This window comes from Tyto alba, unplaced genomic scaffold (genome assembly GCF_018691265.1).
Source record: "Tyto alba isolate M040663 unplaced genomic scaffold, T.alba_DEE_v4.0 Super-Scaffold_40, whole genome shotgun sequence".
In the NCBI taxonomy this organism is placed as follows: Eukaryota; Metazoa; Chordata; class Aves; order Strigiformes; family Tytonidae; genus Tyto; species Tyto alba.
In genome coordinates, this window is record NW_024881316.1 from 42,514,806 (window position 1) to 42,529,269 (window position 14,464).

At 39.8% G+C, this 14,464-nt stretch overlaps 1 protein-coding gene across 5 annotated transcripts in view; it reads left to right on the forward strand.

The window, feature by feature from the left end:
- KLHL29 (kelch like family member 29) overlaps positions 1-14,464 on the forward strand; it is a 405,860-nt gene that overhangs the window by 245,911 nt on the left and 145,485 nt on the right. Inside the window, exon 4 of one of the 5 annotated variants that reach the window (XM_042803184.1) lies at positions 10,706-10,819. The exons of the other annotated variants lie outside the window; for them this stretch is intronic. Coding sequence (XP_042659118.1) covers positions 10,706-10,819 — 114 coding nt within the window. The remainder of the gene's footprint in view (positions 1-10,705; positions 10,820-14,464) is intronic. 5 annotated transcript variants of the gene reach the window in all.

Below are 14,464 nucleotides of genomic sequence, written 5' to 3' on the forward strand. Positions count from 1 at the left end.
CTTTTCCTCTTCAGCTCTTTGCTAAGAAACTCTCATCTTTCAAAAGAGAGTCTGTTGTGCACCTAAACAGCATCTGTGTGGCCAAAGAAGGAGCTTTCTGTCCCTTACACAAATGGACAGTGTCCCTCTCCCTCACACATGCCCCTTGCACCTTCCTAAGCCATTTCAGTTGGCACTGTTGCATTCAGAAGAGTTTAGTTTCATCCCAGACAGCAGGAGCTGGTCAGAGGCTGGCCCTGCTGCTGCTGCACAGGCCGGGACCATGCATATCATCCCTCAGGATGGATAAAGCCTGTGACCTGGGACTCGAAGCCCTGCCTCAGGGAGATTGGGTGTCTGGCCTGAATCCCCTGCCTCATTTCTGCCAAGATTCTCCAATGCAGGTAGAAGCTCACGTTTCCAAATGCACCTGTGTCTTGGTTTTGGAGGTGAATGAGGCCCCTGAAGTCTGGTTTTCAAAAGCCTTTAGATCCCTCTGGATTTTCAGGCTTGCAGGTATGGCCAACCTACCTCTGGACTTTGACAGAAATCAAATGCCCTCTCTGCCTCAGCACTTTTGGAAATCCCTTTGGTGCCTACCTGTGTTATTAAGACACCTGAATACCCTTGAAAATTTATCTCTAGAACACATTGCCAGCTGTGGTGTTCCACGTGGATGGTCCCTTCCGCGAGGTGTTCTGGGAGGTGAGCGTTGTGGGGGGGACACGAGCGATAGGAGGCTTCAGCTGAGGAAGAGCAGAACTGTGGTGCACAGGGCTGCCTGTTGGGCAGTTTTCACTAAAATTCCCTTAAATAAAGAATGAAAAGCCAGTGTTGTTTTGATTTAGGAGGGGAAGCAAGTCTTTTACTCTTGCAATTACATTTCTCTTTAGCTGCTAGTTAGTAAAATTAAAGAATTATTTAGAGGTTCAGAGGATCTCCATGAAGTATGAAATAACCCAGTCACCGCTGCGGTTGGGAACCTCAAAGACAGTCAAGAACCTCGATTGAGGCCATTAAGGTCATCTGATTTTGTCTCACAAAATCAAGTGGGTTTTGAGGTCTAGTTACTTGGTCAAGAATACTTTTGAAAGGCAAAAAAGAAAAAAAGCCATTTATTCAGGAATGTAAATCCTGGGTTTACTGCTAACCCTTGGGAATGGTTTTACAACAGCTCACCACCTCTCTTGTTTTGAGTGTCTGTCTCAAAATGATGTAGGCTCTTGATCTAGCCAACTTGACTGTATCTTTTTATTAAACTTGCACTTCCTGTGATGGTGGATTTAATTTAATGCAAACGAAATTGTGTCTAGGTGACATGATCTGACTATGTTATGCAAACTCCTACATTATGACATTCCTCTCACACTAACTAAAAGCTTTGTTGCAACATATTAATATAGAAAGGGTTATTTGTTTTGCTAGTAATAAAGGCTGTATATTTGCTGTAATAAGGTTGACTTTTACACAACCTTGGGGAGAAAGTTACGTTATTTATTTATTTTTGAAGAGTTAAAAATTAAAAATGCATCTTGTGTATGTTCAGATGAGACGAGAGCAAAGGAGAGTACATACAAATTCCATCAAATACAATTAGCATAATCAGAGGCTGGATGAGAGCCACAAATGATTGCACAAGGGAAAAAAAAGTAGTTCCTGGGATCTTGGTACATCGCCTGAAGCTGAGTGGGACTCAAAGCAGTAGAAACTATTTTTACCCAAGGGCAATTTTTACTGATACTGCCCTTGCAAGCAGCTCTTATTTTATTATTTTTATGGATTCTTTTTCTGCCCTAAATTTGTATACTGAATTATCCATGAGGATAAATGTCAGAGTGGATTAAGATTAAATTAGGAACTAGATACCACAAAGCAAAAATTCTCTCTCCTTCCTGTGCACTCCTTTTTCTTTAGTCTAGGTTTTGGTGTGGGTGGGGCGAGAGAGGCTGGGGGGGGGTGATATTTTTCCCCTTTGGATGCACCAGGCTGCAGCTACATAGACTGTATTTTCTTTTGAATCTTTTTACATTAAATTTTCTGCACAGATAGTTTAACTTCCAGTATCCCATCTTCTTTGGTTTAGGTCATCATTCTCCTCATAGAGTTCCGGAATTTCTTTCTTCTGCTTGTAATATAGCTGGATGATGCTCTTTGTCATTTTTTTTTTCCTTTTTCACTCTAGTTCTGCTGCAGTGCACACAGGGGCATAGTCAGAGAGTTTACAATGGCTCCTACCTTCCAGAGAGTGATGAGTAATTTAGACCACTTGTTATCCAGGGCTGCCAGCTTCTAACAGAGCCGATGGAGAGAAGTAGGCATGACACCTAAATTAGGTACCTGTATTACATTGTTCAACTGCTGCCCCCAGATCTTACCAAGTTAGTTATAGTAACCCTATTGATGTTAGTAGGTAAAAGCTCAGCATTTAAAAATTCCCCCCATGATGTACACAGAGTCTTTGCTTATCTACAAGACAGTCTTTTCCCTGCCTGCTTCTTTCTTCCTGAACTGGTGCCTTTTTCTGACTCTTTGTGTCTCATCTTGTATTTTCTCATCTTCTGCTCACCTCCTTTCCACTCTGGACACATGCAGATATTACAGAATACATTCATACATTCATACTTCATTAGTCTTTCTCATATGCATACTTTTCTGGTTCTTTTTTTTTTTTTTTTTTTTGCTGGGCTTGTTTTGTTTGGCATTCTTTTTACATTTTAATACAAAATATGCTTAATGGTGTCTATTTAAAATTGCAGATGTTTAAACACTCCAAATGGTCCCTTTCAGAAGTGGATGGAGTGCAGGGAATGTGGACAAAGGCAGCTGCTGTTGACTTGTATTTAGCACATCTTCCTTTGCGCACAAAACCATGTTTACAGCATTGATTTGACCAGTTTCTGGCTCAGAGCAGCTTACACCAGTTGCTTAGTCTTTAAAGTAATGTAAAAAACCCCAAACAGCGGTTTCTCACACTTTGTGCATTCAGAGATCTCTCCCAAAATAACGTGAGCCAGGATTTCCGACAGGCAGGAATCAGTCACTTGAGCACTACCAAGAACTTTTTGAGAAGCAAGATTGCAAGCACGTACATCTGGAAGTAGGAGTTCCTTCCCATCGAAAAAACTTCTGTTTTCTGAATATCGAGAGATTTTGGGAGGTTTTTAAAGAGTTTTATTTACACCGTTCTTTCCCTCTGGTACTCTTACAGGTGGGCTAATGCTACTAATGCCCCTGGGCTTACAGCTTGAGGTAAGATGCTGTGCTGGGTGTATGACAGCTTTTCCAGACATGGAAATGTCACAAGTTTAAAACCTCCCATTTTATGCCCTATACAGCTGTAAACAGGAGTTTTATTCCACTGAGAAAGGCAGATTTTTAGTTTGCCGGTGGAGTTAGCTCTCCTGACTAGAACTGAAAGGGCTTGAACTCCCTGAAGCTGGGTATTGGAAAGCTGTACGGTCACATTTTGTAGATATTTTACTTTTATTCATGAAATAAAAAATAAATAAATCAATAAATAAAGCCAAAACAAAACAAAACAAAAAAACAAACAAACAAAAAAAAAACCAACAAAACAAAAAAAAAAAAACACCAACAAACTGAGACCTACCAAGCTCAACCTTTGGTAAATAATTTAAATTTACAAATTTACTCATGAAAGAGAAGGAAATTAAAAGATGTCTCAAGATGACTAGTTGCAGAGACAGAGAAATCACTTTTTAAGTAACAGCAGCAACAACATCTTACACTTTTCACCTCTTTAAGAATCACAAAACTGTTTCAGCAGTAACTGCTGTGCACTGTATATACAGGGAAAGGTGTGTCCACTGCTAAAGTGTCTGGTTTGGTGTTGAATGTGTCCGTGATGCCGTGAAGCAGAGGGCTCCTGCATGTCCTCAAAGCAGCAGGCAGAAATGTAGTTACTGGAGTTGAAATTAGGCCAAGACAATGGCACCAACAATACATTCTTGGAAAATGTGCCCTTTGATCGTAAATATCCATGAAGCAAGCTTGCCAACGGTATTGATTTTGGCAGTGGATTATCACTGACAGACAGGATCTGCTGCCCTCCTGCTTTAAGCGGTGCCCTAATAGGTTTTTAGACAAACAGCCAGGGTAGTACATAGGGAACAACTCTCCAGGATATGTTCATCACATCACAGATTCCCTGAGTGTGTTGGATTGACCACAGGAGAAATACTGTACAGGCATGTAGTGCTGGGGCAGCAAATCCTGCGTGTCTGGGAGGTGCTGGACCTACACAAACCAGCTGCAGGTACACTCTGTAATGTCTAACCTGCCAGTGTCGGCAGCTCTGTGCAAACTCCCATCCACATGCTGAGGCTGGTCTTGTTCAGCCCCATTTCCATCATGAGCTTTGACCGAAACGAAGTATGAGAGAAGTCTGACCTTTGTGATAGCTTTTTTCGTTCAAAATCTACACCTGGGAGGCAGTTTCTGGCTTTAGCAAATGTAAGACCTGGGTTTCAATAGCAGACGCATTAGGTAATGATGCTTACAACCTGATGGTACTTTTATTCTTAAATGAGGTTGAGTATACCTATAGGAAGGGTGTTGGTTAAAATAATGAGATAAAATTTGAGAAAGTGCAAAATAATACTGCACATCATCCAAATGATCTTTGTGTGCGAAATGCATTGAGATTGTGCCCTGATCCTCAGCTGACAATTCTAAGTCCTACTGTAATACAAATAATAACCAGATATTTAGGATAGATTAGAATTTACTTTTGGATCCATTAGCATTTCTGTTAAACCTGACAAACGATTTAGAAAATCTATATGAATACAAAGTGCCTGCTCATCATATTTTGTGACAGCTGGTTGAATACTTGACATCTTTGTGCTCTTAAAAGAACATATGCAAAGACTCAATTTAATTTGTAGGGTTGAGGGAATTTATTTGCCTAATTTTGAGCCCACTAGCACATGATGGATTGAAAGTTCAGTTCTAACAGGAGTATAATTGGGTTCTCATTTCACTTAGGAGAGAGAGTGATAGAAAGGGTGAGGAGAGAGATAGAGACATGGGGAAAATAAAGTAAGAAAATGAAACAGAATCCTCTTGAAGAAAATTGCAATGAGACTGAAAAAAAAATGTAGCAAGGAAGAGCATGAGAAAAAGCCTGCACATACAAATAAGATACTCTTTAAGGGGACAGAAGAGAAAAAATAATGCATTATTAATCATAATGCCAAATGTCTTTTGGCTGGAAGGAGCTGATGCTTTAAAATATACTTACTGGGGTAGCTGAAATCAAAGATAAAATATTAAGTCTTTAAGTTATGGGAAGGGAGAGAAGAATGTTTCTCTAAATACTTTCTCAAGCTCAGTAAGTAAAGCAGCTCATCAAACGTTCAGGCTTACAAGGATAGTCTTTCACTATCGGTATCTGTGTGGTGTGAATGGCGAGCTGCAAGGATAGGACACGTGGCTGTGGCCATACAAACCAGATCCTGTGGTTGAACCTTGACCTTGCTGACCATCAGAAGTTAGTCTGGTTTCTCCAGTGGTTTCATTTGAGACACAGACCAACCCACACTCCAGGGGTCAGCTACCGCTTGCCAAAATACTTCGCTTGGTGTGTTCCCTGCATGCATGAAGAGTCCTAGGGTGATCACAAGTGACTAAATCCTGTCAGGTGACAGATACCCATTTGCAGGATGGACACAATGTCTGCTTACAGTGACTGGGCAATGTATACCTAGAAACTGAAGTGGTACTGTACCAAGTGGTGGGGAAGGAGTCTTCCCATATGACTCCTGAATGCATCTAAGAGACACAAGATGAGTGGGACAGTTGATTATCGTATGACCTGTTTATATGTGTTTTGACCTTTTTTCAGATTACAGGCACACTCTTTTTTTTTTTTTTTTTTTGAAAGCTGGGATGGGAAAACCCCTCTGAAACCCCTCTGCTTTAATCCGTAATGTGCACAGAGTGATTGGTCTCTGTGTAGCTTTCCTCTGTCTTGTGTTACTGAGGACTGCTGCCACGTGAGTGGCACGTCCACCACTCCAGTGTCCTTCCTCATCCTACCGGCTTGTGGGGCCAGGATTGGCATGCAGGACTGCCTGCCAGCACCCTAAAGCAACTTTATTAAAAGTCCTTAGGGAATACCTCCCCACATCCCTCAAGTTTATCTTTTAAATTATTCTCTTGGTGGAAAAAAAGGGCAGGAAATCAATTTGGTTTCACTCTCAGCATTTACATTTTCCTACTTACATCCAAATAAGAGGGCTTCTGATGTCCCCAGCCTTTCTTTTGCCTAGATCTGGACACAAAGTCTCTTTGCAGCTGGTTACTAACGGGTCCAGCTGAACCAGCATGAGCTCAAGGCATTTGAAGGTACATCTCTGTTCAGTGCTGCAGGACCTTGTTGGCTGCTCAAGGCTTAGGTCAGTACACAGCAAATGGAAGTATTTTTCCTGTGATACTTGTATTTACTTTGATTTTTAGGTAAGAACTACATTTCCAGCTGTATCACTGGCAACTTTCATTAACAGTCCTTGTTGAACAGTAGCTTTTTCATCTTTGTGCTTTGCTAACGTTGTAGAATTAAATGGGATTTTCTGTTGTTCTGATTGTATCCTGATATTGTGTCACCTTTTGATCTCTGTGTTGTGCACATAGACTATAAACTCCTAAACTCCTTCAGGTACAGAATGCTGGGGGGGGGGGGTGCATTTCTGTGGGGGTGTATTTTTTCTTTAGAGGGTGCCTACTACAGCAGAGCCCCAGATACTGTGCCACTGTGAAATAATAGTAATAGTAGTAGTAGTAGTAGTAGAAGTAGTAGTAGTAGTAATAATAATAATAATTTCCACATTACCCTTGTGTTACCTAGGAAAAGCAATTTTGTTTAAAGTTTATTGAGAGCTTTAGGAAGATTTGGAAATGGCAACCAACAGACACAGCAAATGGCCCGAAGTACTGATACATTTCTGACTTTATACAGGAACTTCTGCTTAATCTGATCACTGGTTAATTTAATCCTGTTTCATTTGATTGGATCCCCTGGAACCAAATAATTTGTATTGTGTTTTAGTCTGGTATTTCTGATCATTGTCTTTGTTAATTTGATCACGATTGATTGAACCAGTCGTTGAAAATAAATCACATAATTAATCAAATGCAGCATTAGAAAAGCAGATCCTCATCTAGTCTGTTAGCTTTTACCTCATTTTCCTTCCTCAGTACATGGAGTTTGGAATTCCTTCAGAAAGAAGCAGAGATGAACATTATAATAGCACCCACATTTCAGTAGTACAAGGGGAGAGATGTATATATAAATATGTTTATTTGTTTATATAGAATAGAGTAGAGTAGAGTAGAGTAGAGTAGAGTAGAGTAGAGTAGAGTAGAGTAGAGTAGAGTAGAATAGAATAGAATAGAATAGAATAGAATAGAATAGAATAGAATAGAATAGAATAGGGTAGAATAGAATAGAATTAGTAGTTCAGTTGGAAGGGACATAGAACGATCATCTAGTCTAACTTTATATCTCCTCTCAAAGTGTCTTAATCTCACAAACTCTGTCACCCTCTCTGAGACAGGAGTGTTGGGTAGGTGTTGGGTGGAGGGTCATGCTTAATGACTCAACTTTCTTAATGACTCAGTGATTTTATGAGAATCAGTATGTGATATATGTTTGGATTTGATGCAGAATCAATAAGTAAAAAAACAAGATAGGGCTCTGTGGTTTGTTCTAGTAAGGTCTGAATAGTCTGGTGTACAGTCAGGGCTATTTTTAGAGGTGGTTTACTCCCTGTTAACTTTCCAGGAGCAAATTTATTTAGGAGATTTTATGTTTTTAGTAGCATAAATTTTCTTTCAAATATACGTAACAGAGTATTTTCAAAAGCACAAAGTCTTTTGCCAAACTCCCCACCCTTGCAGGATTTCCTCTTCTTAATGAGTCCAATGGCCCAAACTGGACACCTAGAAGAATTTAAACGCAAAAGAATAAAAAGTAAAGGAATGTAAAGCAATTTGTTGTTGAAGAAAATGTAAGCAGAGCTTAATCTTAACAGTGCCGATTCATCCTTGCATGACAAGTGACTATTTAGCATCATAAGTTTCCACAAACAGAGTAGTGTTGAAGGATCATCTGGTTCACACCCCAAAAATGAGAGTGAGGTGCTTAGAAAAAATGAGTGGCAATGTAGCACAATTTTGGCAGGCCTAGTAGTAACGCTAGCCACAGCTACACCATTATCTGTTTTACTTCAAATTGTGTGGCTGTGGACAGCAAAGTATGTCTAATAACCATTTGCTAGATTTATAGCTTGGTATGTGATGTGTTTGCCATAAATCTTTTAGAAGGATGATGGCTGAGGCAGCTGAAGCATTCATGCTAGTCCACGAATCAGTTCTGCCGAAGAAAAGCAGGAGAACTGGGCAGCTTCCTACTGCAGCATGGAGATACAGAAACAAAATGAACCGGAATGCTTTGATGTAAAATCTACAGAGCGGAAAAATTGGAGAAAACAGTGACTGTGTTTCCAGAAAAAAACATATATTAGCACTCTATTGTAAATCAAATTAAATGACTGCCCAACTGCCTGATCCTGCACTGAACTTCTTGTGTTATTAAAGCTATGAATCTGAATGGAAGCAGGGTTGCATCTTGAGACCTCATTCCCAAAAAGGATCTGCCAGTCACGTCTGGTCGGAACAGCTTGGTGAATGTTTAGCTTCTTTCAAGAACCAACTGGGAGATTGATGGGTTTGAGCTGTTTTTGCACAGACTTGTTTGAGTCTTAAAATGCATTTTCATCTGTCTGCACAGAAAAATAACATTTTAATAAGACTCATTGAGATATGTGATTTTGGATTAGAAGGGAATGCAGTATATTATTTTAGTGTTTTTTTATTGTGAAATACATTTGTGTTTCTCCTGCATAACCCCAAATTTTTAACAAGACTGGAGCAATTACAGGAATAGCCAGATTTTAGATGTTTTCTTGTGTGTAGGGACAGGAATGGATTCTTAAAGTGTATAGCGTTTTTGAGAGATGCAGTGCTCTAATCCTGTTTTTCGCATCTTAATTTTAGCGACTGCATAACTTACCTTCATAAGATGCTCTCAATTGAACATTTCAATAGAATTTGAATAAATTCTAATATATCAGGGATTCCTCCACTCCTTTAAAATATGATGTGAAATTTATTAGTCTTAATGTACACATCCCAGAGCTAATTGTTTTATCTGGTAAATCAGTTTCTCCTCATCTTTTATACAGCTTTTACTTTCAGATTTAAAGAATAAATAAATTCTTGATTGAAAAGTCTTTGTTGTTTTGCAGTAGAAAAAAGGGGGCAGCTTTATACGTGTAAAAAGATTTTTAGTTCTTTTTTAATTATTTACAAACGCTGAGTTAAAGGACAGTGGAGTTTAAATTATGCATTAAATTAGCATCTTACTGATGGAAGACTCTCAAAGAAAGTTGGAATTTTTAAATTGCTATGAGTCAAATTCAGCCACAATTTAATAGCTCAATTGATGTTGATGAACTTAAGGCAGTGATAAATCTGGAACTATAGGCTTATTTTTCTTTTTGCTCTGAAAGGTAAGCATGCTGTTTCTACAGTACTGACTGTCCTTTTGTTTGAGAGTTGACCGAGTATACTTTGATCCTTTTTTTAGAAAAAGAATTCTCTGTTCTCCCTTAAAGAAAGCTTCCTGAGACCTGGATCAGGTTATGGAAACTAAAGTGAGCACACAGAAGTGCTTGTTAGAAAGTGAAATTTATTTGCAAACTAAATGTGCCCTTGATGATAGCCTTATTGATCAAGCCAAGTTAATAAATCAGTAATATCATGCAGCACTGTTCAGCACTCACAGGCTTATCTTGGTTTTTTTTCCCTTGTTTGGTTTTTTTTTTGTTTGTTTTTTTTTTTGTTTTTTTGGTTTTTTGTTTTTTTGTTTGTTTTTTTTTTATGTACCTGCTGTGTAGGCAGAGAACATGCACTTTCCTGCCATGGAGTGTGTACTACAATTGAAACACTGAATTCAGAGGGCTTGTAAAATGTCGGCATCCAATAGAACAAAAGGAAACTTTTATAGAAGTAACTTAATACTGGGATTGAAGTCTGAAGTGACACAGCTTTTTACTTTATAAGTATTCCTCTCTTTATTTCTAATTCTTAAGGCCCTGATCCAGAATGGGCCCTGATCCAGAATGAAATTCAGGGATCTGTTTGGATAATTAAAAGAAATCGGTGGGAAATTTGGGACAAAAATGCCATATGGAGTGACTTCTCAACCTATCAATTGCCAGCATTTGTATTCAAGATAATTGTTTAATTTTCAAACAGTCTGCCATTAGGTCATTCTTGAGTAGCTTTGTCAGTACACAAGGGTTACATCCTTTGTACACCCTTGGGATTCTGGTCTGACAAGCACTTACTCCATTATTACCCATATTTCCTTTTGCCCTCTGACAAAAAGCACTTACGATGAACTGGATTTATCTACCATGGGATGCCTGCAGGATCTCTGAGAGCCCTCCTGCAGTGTGTAGTGCATGTTCTCTGTATCACGTGCTGCCGCGTTGTTCCTGGTGTTGTGCGTTTCCTCCTCCGTTGTGAGATGATTTTGCATTCATAGCTTTGCTCTGATTTGGGGTTGATCTGCATGCCAACCGTGTTAGTAGAGGAGGTTCTGCTCAGGCTAAAGTGGGGCTTCTGTGCTCGAACCCAGTGTCGTGCGCTGATGTCCCTGGTGTCCTGGAGCAGCAAGTGTCGCAGCCGGGACCTCGGTTCGATACCTCAGCTCCGTTCCCTGATGTTCTCGCTGAGAAACGAAGGCAGCTGGGTGAGTACCTGAGCCTCTGCTGGTGAAATTTGCCAAGACAGAATACTAAGTGCCATATATGAAGCACTTCTTATCATTCCATTGTCCTGCATTCATTCCCAGCTAATGTTGAGCGTTTAACTGGATCACTGGTGGTTGTTCTCGGCAGTGCAGCTACCAGAAAGAAATAGATACCACCTATGGTCAGTTCACAGCCTTATTCTCTCCCATCTTTCTCTCTCCTTTTCCATAACCTCATTCCTCCTCTCACCTCCCCAAACCTGCAGCCAATGTGGATAGTGAGCCTTAGAAAGGGTTAATGAGACAATAGCAATTGACCCATTGCCTGTATGGAGTTATCTTCCATTGCATTGTCAGAGCTTGGGAATTTGACTGACTGTCTTAGGAGGGTAACTGAGGCACAGATGCAAATGAGATGTCAAAGAGGCTCAGTCCAGGGAAGATGGGGCTGATGTTGGTGGGAGGGAAGAAGCTGGACATGCTTATTCATCTGCCTTCTTAGCAGCTCACAGACTGGGCGGTGAGAAGCTCTGAAATGCATGAAGCCAGGATCAGGGCTGGGTAAAGGCACCTGTGCTGTGCCTGTCAGGGACGTGGGTCCCACTGCACTCGTGGGTTTCTCCAAGTCTGTGTCATTAATCCCGAGGTGGGGAGTGTCTTTAAATCCTCTGAAAAACAGGAATGTGTGCAGACTGTACCCTTCTGCTAAGCCATGTCTTGCCTGGAGGCTATACCTTAGCGCTCCAGAGCTCACACTGGCTGGTGGCTCGTTGCTGGATGGTGTTTAAGATGCCAGTATTGAATTATTCTCTCTACTCAAGAGGGAACTAAGACTTCTTTTGTCTTTTATGCAGGGTAGCAATATTTTTCCTATGAGTTAACTGTATTGTTCTCTTTCTCACTGCTCCCACATTAGCTTTGGAAAGAGAAAAACAACGCTGTGTCATCGCAGAATTGCCTGGTGATGGGAACTGTAAGGTAGATGAGTTCTTCTCTCCACCCATGAGCAAGTTCTTGAATGAGGTTTTACTGCAGGACAGCTTGTTCTGTTCCTCTTGCACGCTGGCCTGTCCATATCTATTAGGTTTTTAATACATTATAGTACATCCATCTCTTAAAACAACAATTTCATTTCTGTAGCCCAGCCCAGGCAGTGCTGGGGAGATACTGCTGTCATCACTGCATCTTTAAAAGCTCTGCATCCATCCTTAAGAGCTTCTTTGGCCACGGACTAGACTCAGAAATATGCTTATTATCCTGTCCAACACAGTATAGGAATTTACCCCAGATGAAGATCTATCCCTGTGTGGTTCAGATTTTACATGCATGCCTCATGCACACAAATAATACCTGTTTCATGCAATATTTAGCAGCGTGAACTACAAATTAGACCATAAACTCCTTGGTGCAGAGACCACTAAGCTTTTTAGAGCACCAGACACGTTCATGCTTAAAACCCAACCAGGGCCACCAGTCATTACTTGTTAGAGTGAGGCATAGCTAACAGCTTTAAAAGGAATTCCCTCATTAAATTGAAGTTGCTTTTACCCATGACAGGCCATAAAACCTGAATCCGTGGGAGGGAATGTTTGCCTCTATGCATGCGTGTGTCTTAGCCTTCTTATTTTCAATGGGGAGAGAAAATAGAGTGGATTACATATTGGATACATTATTTTAGTACTAAGTTGCCATTCCCAATCTCTTTTGGATAATTGGAACAGAGAATCGCTACCTCTCATCCATCAGTTTAAATGAAGGCCTTAGTAAAATAATTTTGGTCACTGAGAGGCACAAATAGGATCCCTCTATCCAGATTAGTTCTTTTTTGTTCATGAAACTGTTTGAATAGGTCTTAGCACTCTGAGCAGTAGCAGGATGTATGTCAGCATTTTTACAAGCCTTTGGGGACATTACTCAAATGTGTTTATAAGGACCTCCCAGGAAGTGTTTGGTGGTGTTGAGCCTGGGGAAATTTGTGTTGGAATTTTCATTGTTGATTTTTTTTTAATTCCACTAACATCCTCTGTAATGCTGGTAGTAGTACAGTAGATTTTATGTTTCCATTGATGTAAAAGGTCTTACTAAAAGTTTATGTCATATTTCATCAAGGATTTGTAAAACTTCAGACTTTAAAGTCAGACAGTTGTAGCTATGCCTCCTGAACACCTAATAGTAGCCATGTAATCTGATGCAATATGTACCGAATCACTAATTCCCAATCTTTAGCACCAGATGATTGCTGTGAACTCGCGAACTTTCTTGTGGATATTCTGAAAAGCCCCATGAATCTGAAGGTTTTTAATGTTTTAATTTAATAAGGTTCAGTGGACCAGCTGTACACCAATTACTGTTGCCTATGGGCCATGGTTTATGACTGTTGGAGCTACAAAAAAATCGACAACCTGGCAACTTGTCTGTGTTAGTCTCATGTAATTCTGAAATTGTTCCATCTTGCTCCGTTCTGCCTGTACATCTGTATTGCAGTTAATTTCCTTAAAACTGGGAGATTGCTCACTGCTGGAGTTCAGAGTGGCAGGCATGAGGTGAAATGCAAGCTTCAACTGAAAATTTTATTTGTTCTATATGGTTATTTCAAACAAGAGGGAAAAAATCCTCAGATTTGGATTTGGGGTACCCATTCCATGACAAAGAGCACAGATTGAACACTTCAGGGGTGCTACAAAGATGCTGATGATTGCTTTAGTATTTTTGTAGTCTGCCATGGATTTCAGGCAATTAAATAGCCAATGCTGCTGTTGACTAGCCAGGCTTCAACAGACCTTTTAGAAACCTTCTTGTCTTTTCATGTAAATAGACATTTGGCAGTATTTTAAAAGGTATACCCAGTAGATTTTATAATGCATTTTCTCTTTTCATGTGTTTCGTGTTTAATTCAAACAAGCATCTGACATGAAAGCTGAAGATAAAAGTGTAACATAGTACAATTAGTTTCTGTGAAGTCTGCGGATCACTAATGGAACACATCTTTTCCCCCTGCACAACTAGCATAATACAGGCCATTTTTTGGTCATTTGTGTTGTACATTAAAAGCATCAAATAGAGTGCTGTCATGTGCCTGAGCACATGGACAGAAAGTTCCTTTGTTTGATAACGTTGGAAATAATTTTGCTTTCCAGATACACCAATGAGTAATTGCTGCAATCAGATCAGAGACATGTAACACTTGTAATGTAACCCTTCGTTTATTAAGAAAAATAATGCAGAAATTAGATCAGAGACCAGAAGTGTGTGTGTGTGTATACATATGTATAAAGAACTTCAGAAAGCTGTTTTTCTGTTTCCAATACCATTATTGTCTAAACTGTGTTTCATGAATGTGTGTTGCAATTTCATACCAATTAATCTCCAGCTCTTTCTGATCAAATAAATACAAGCTCAGGAGTATAGTTTGAAAGCAATGTGGTGGACTTGTGCATTTAAGTCCACTGAGCCTCTAGGAAGCAGGGTTTGTGATCATATACAGTGAAAACAATTTTGGCAAAAACTAGCATTCTGTGGAAGTGAAGAAGAAGTATTTATTGACAGCAAGCCTGCAAACCTCCTTCCTCTTTATTAATGTTCAAAGTATAGAATTTAGATCTAGATTTGGGTGCTAACTCCACCAGTTTCAAAAGTGTCTGATCT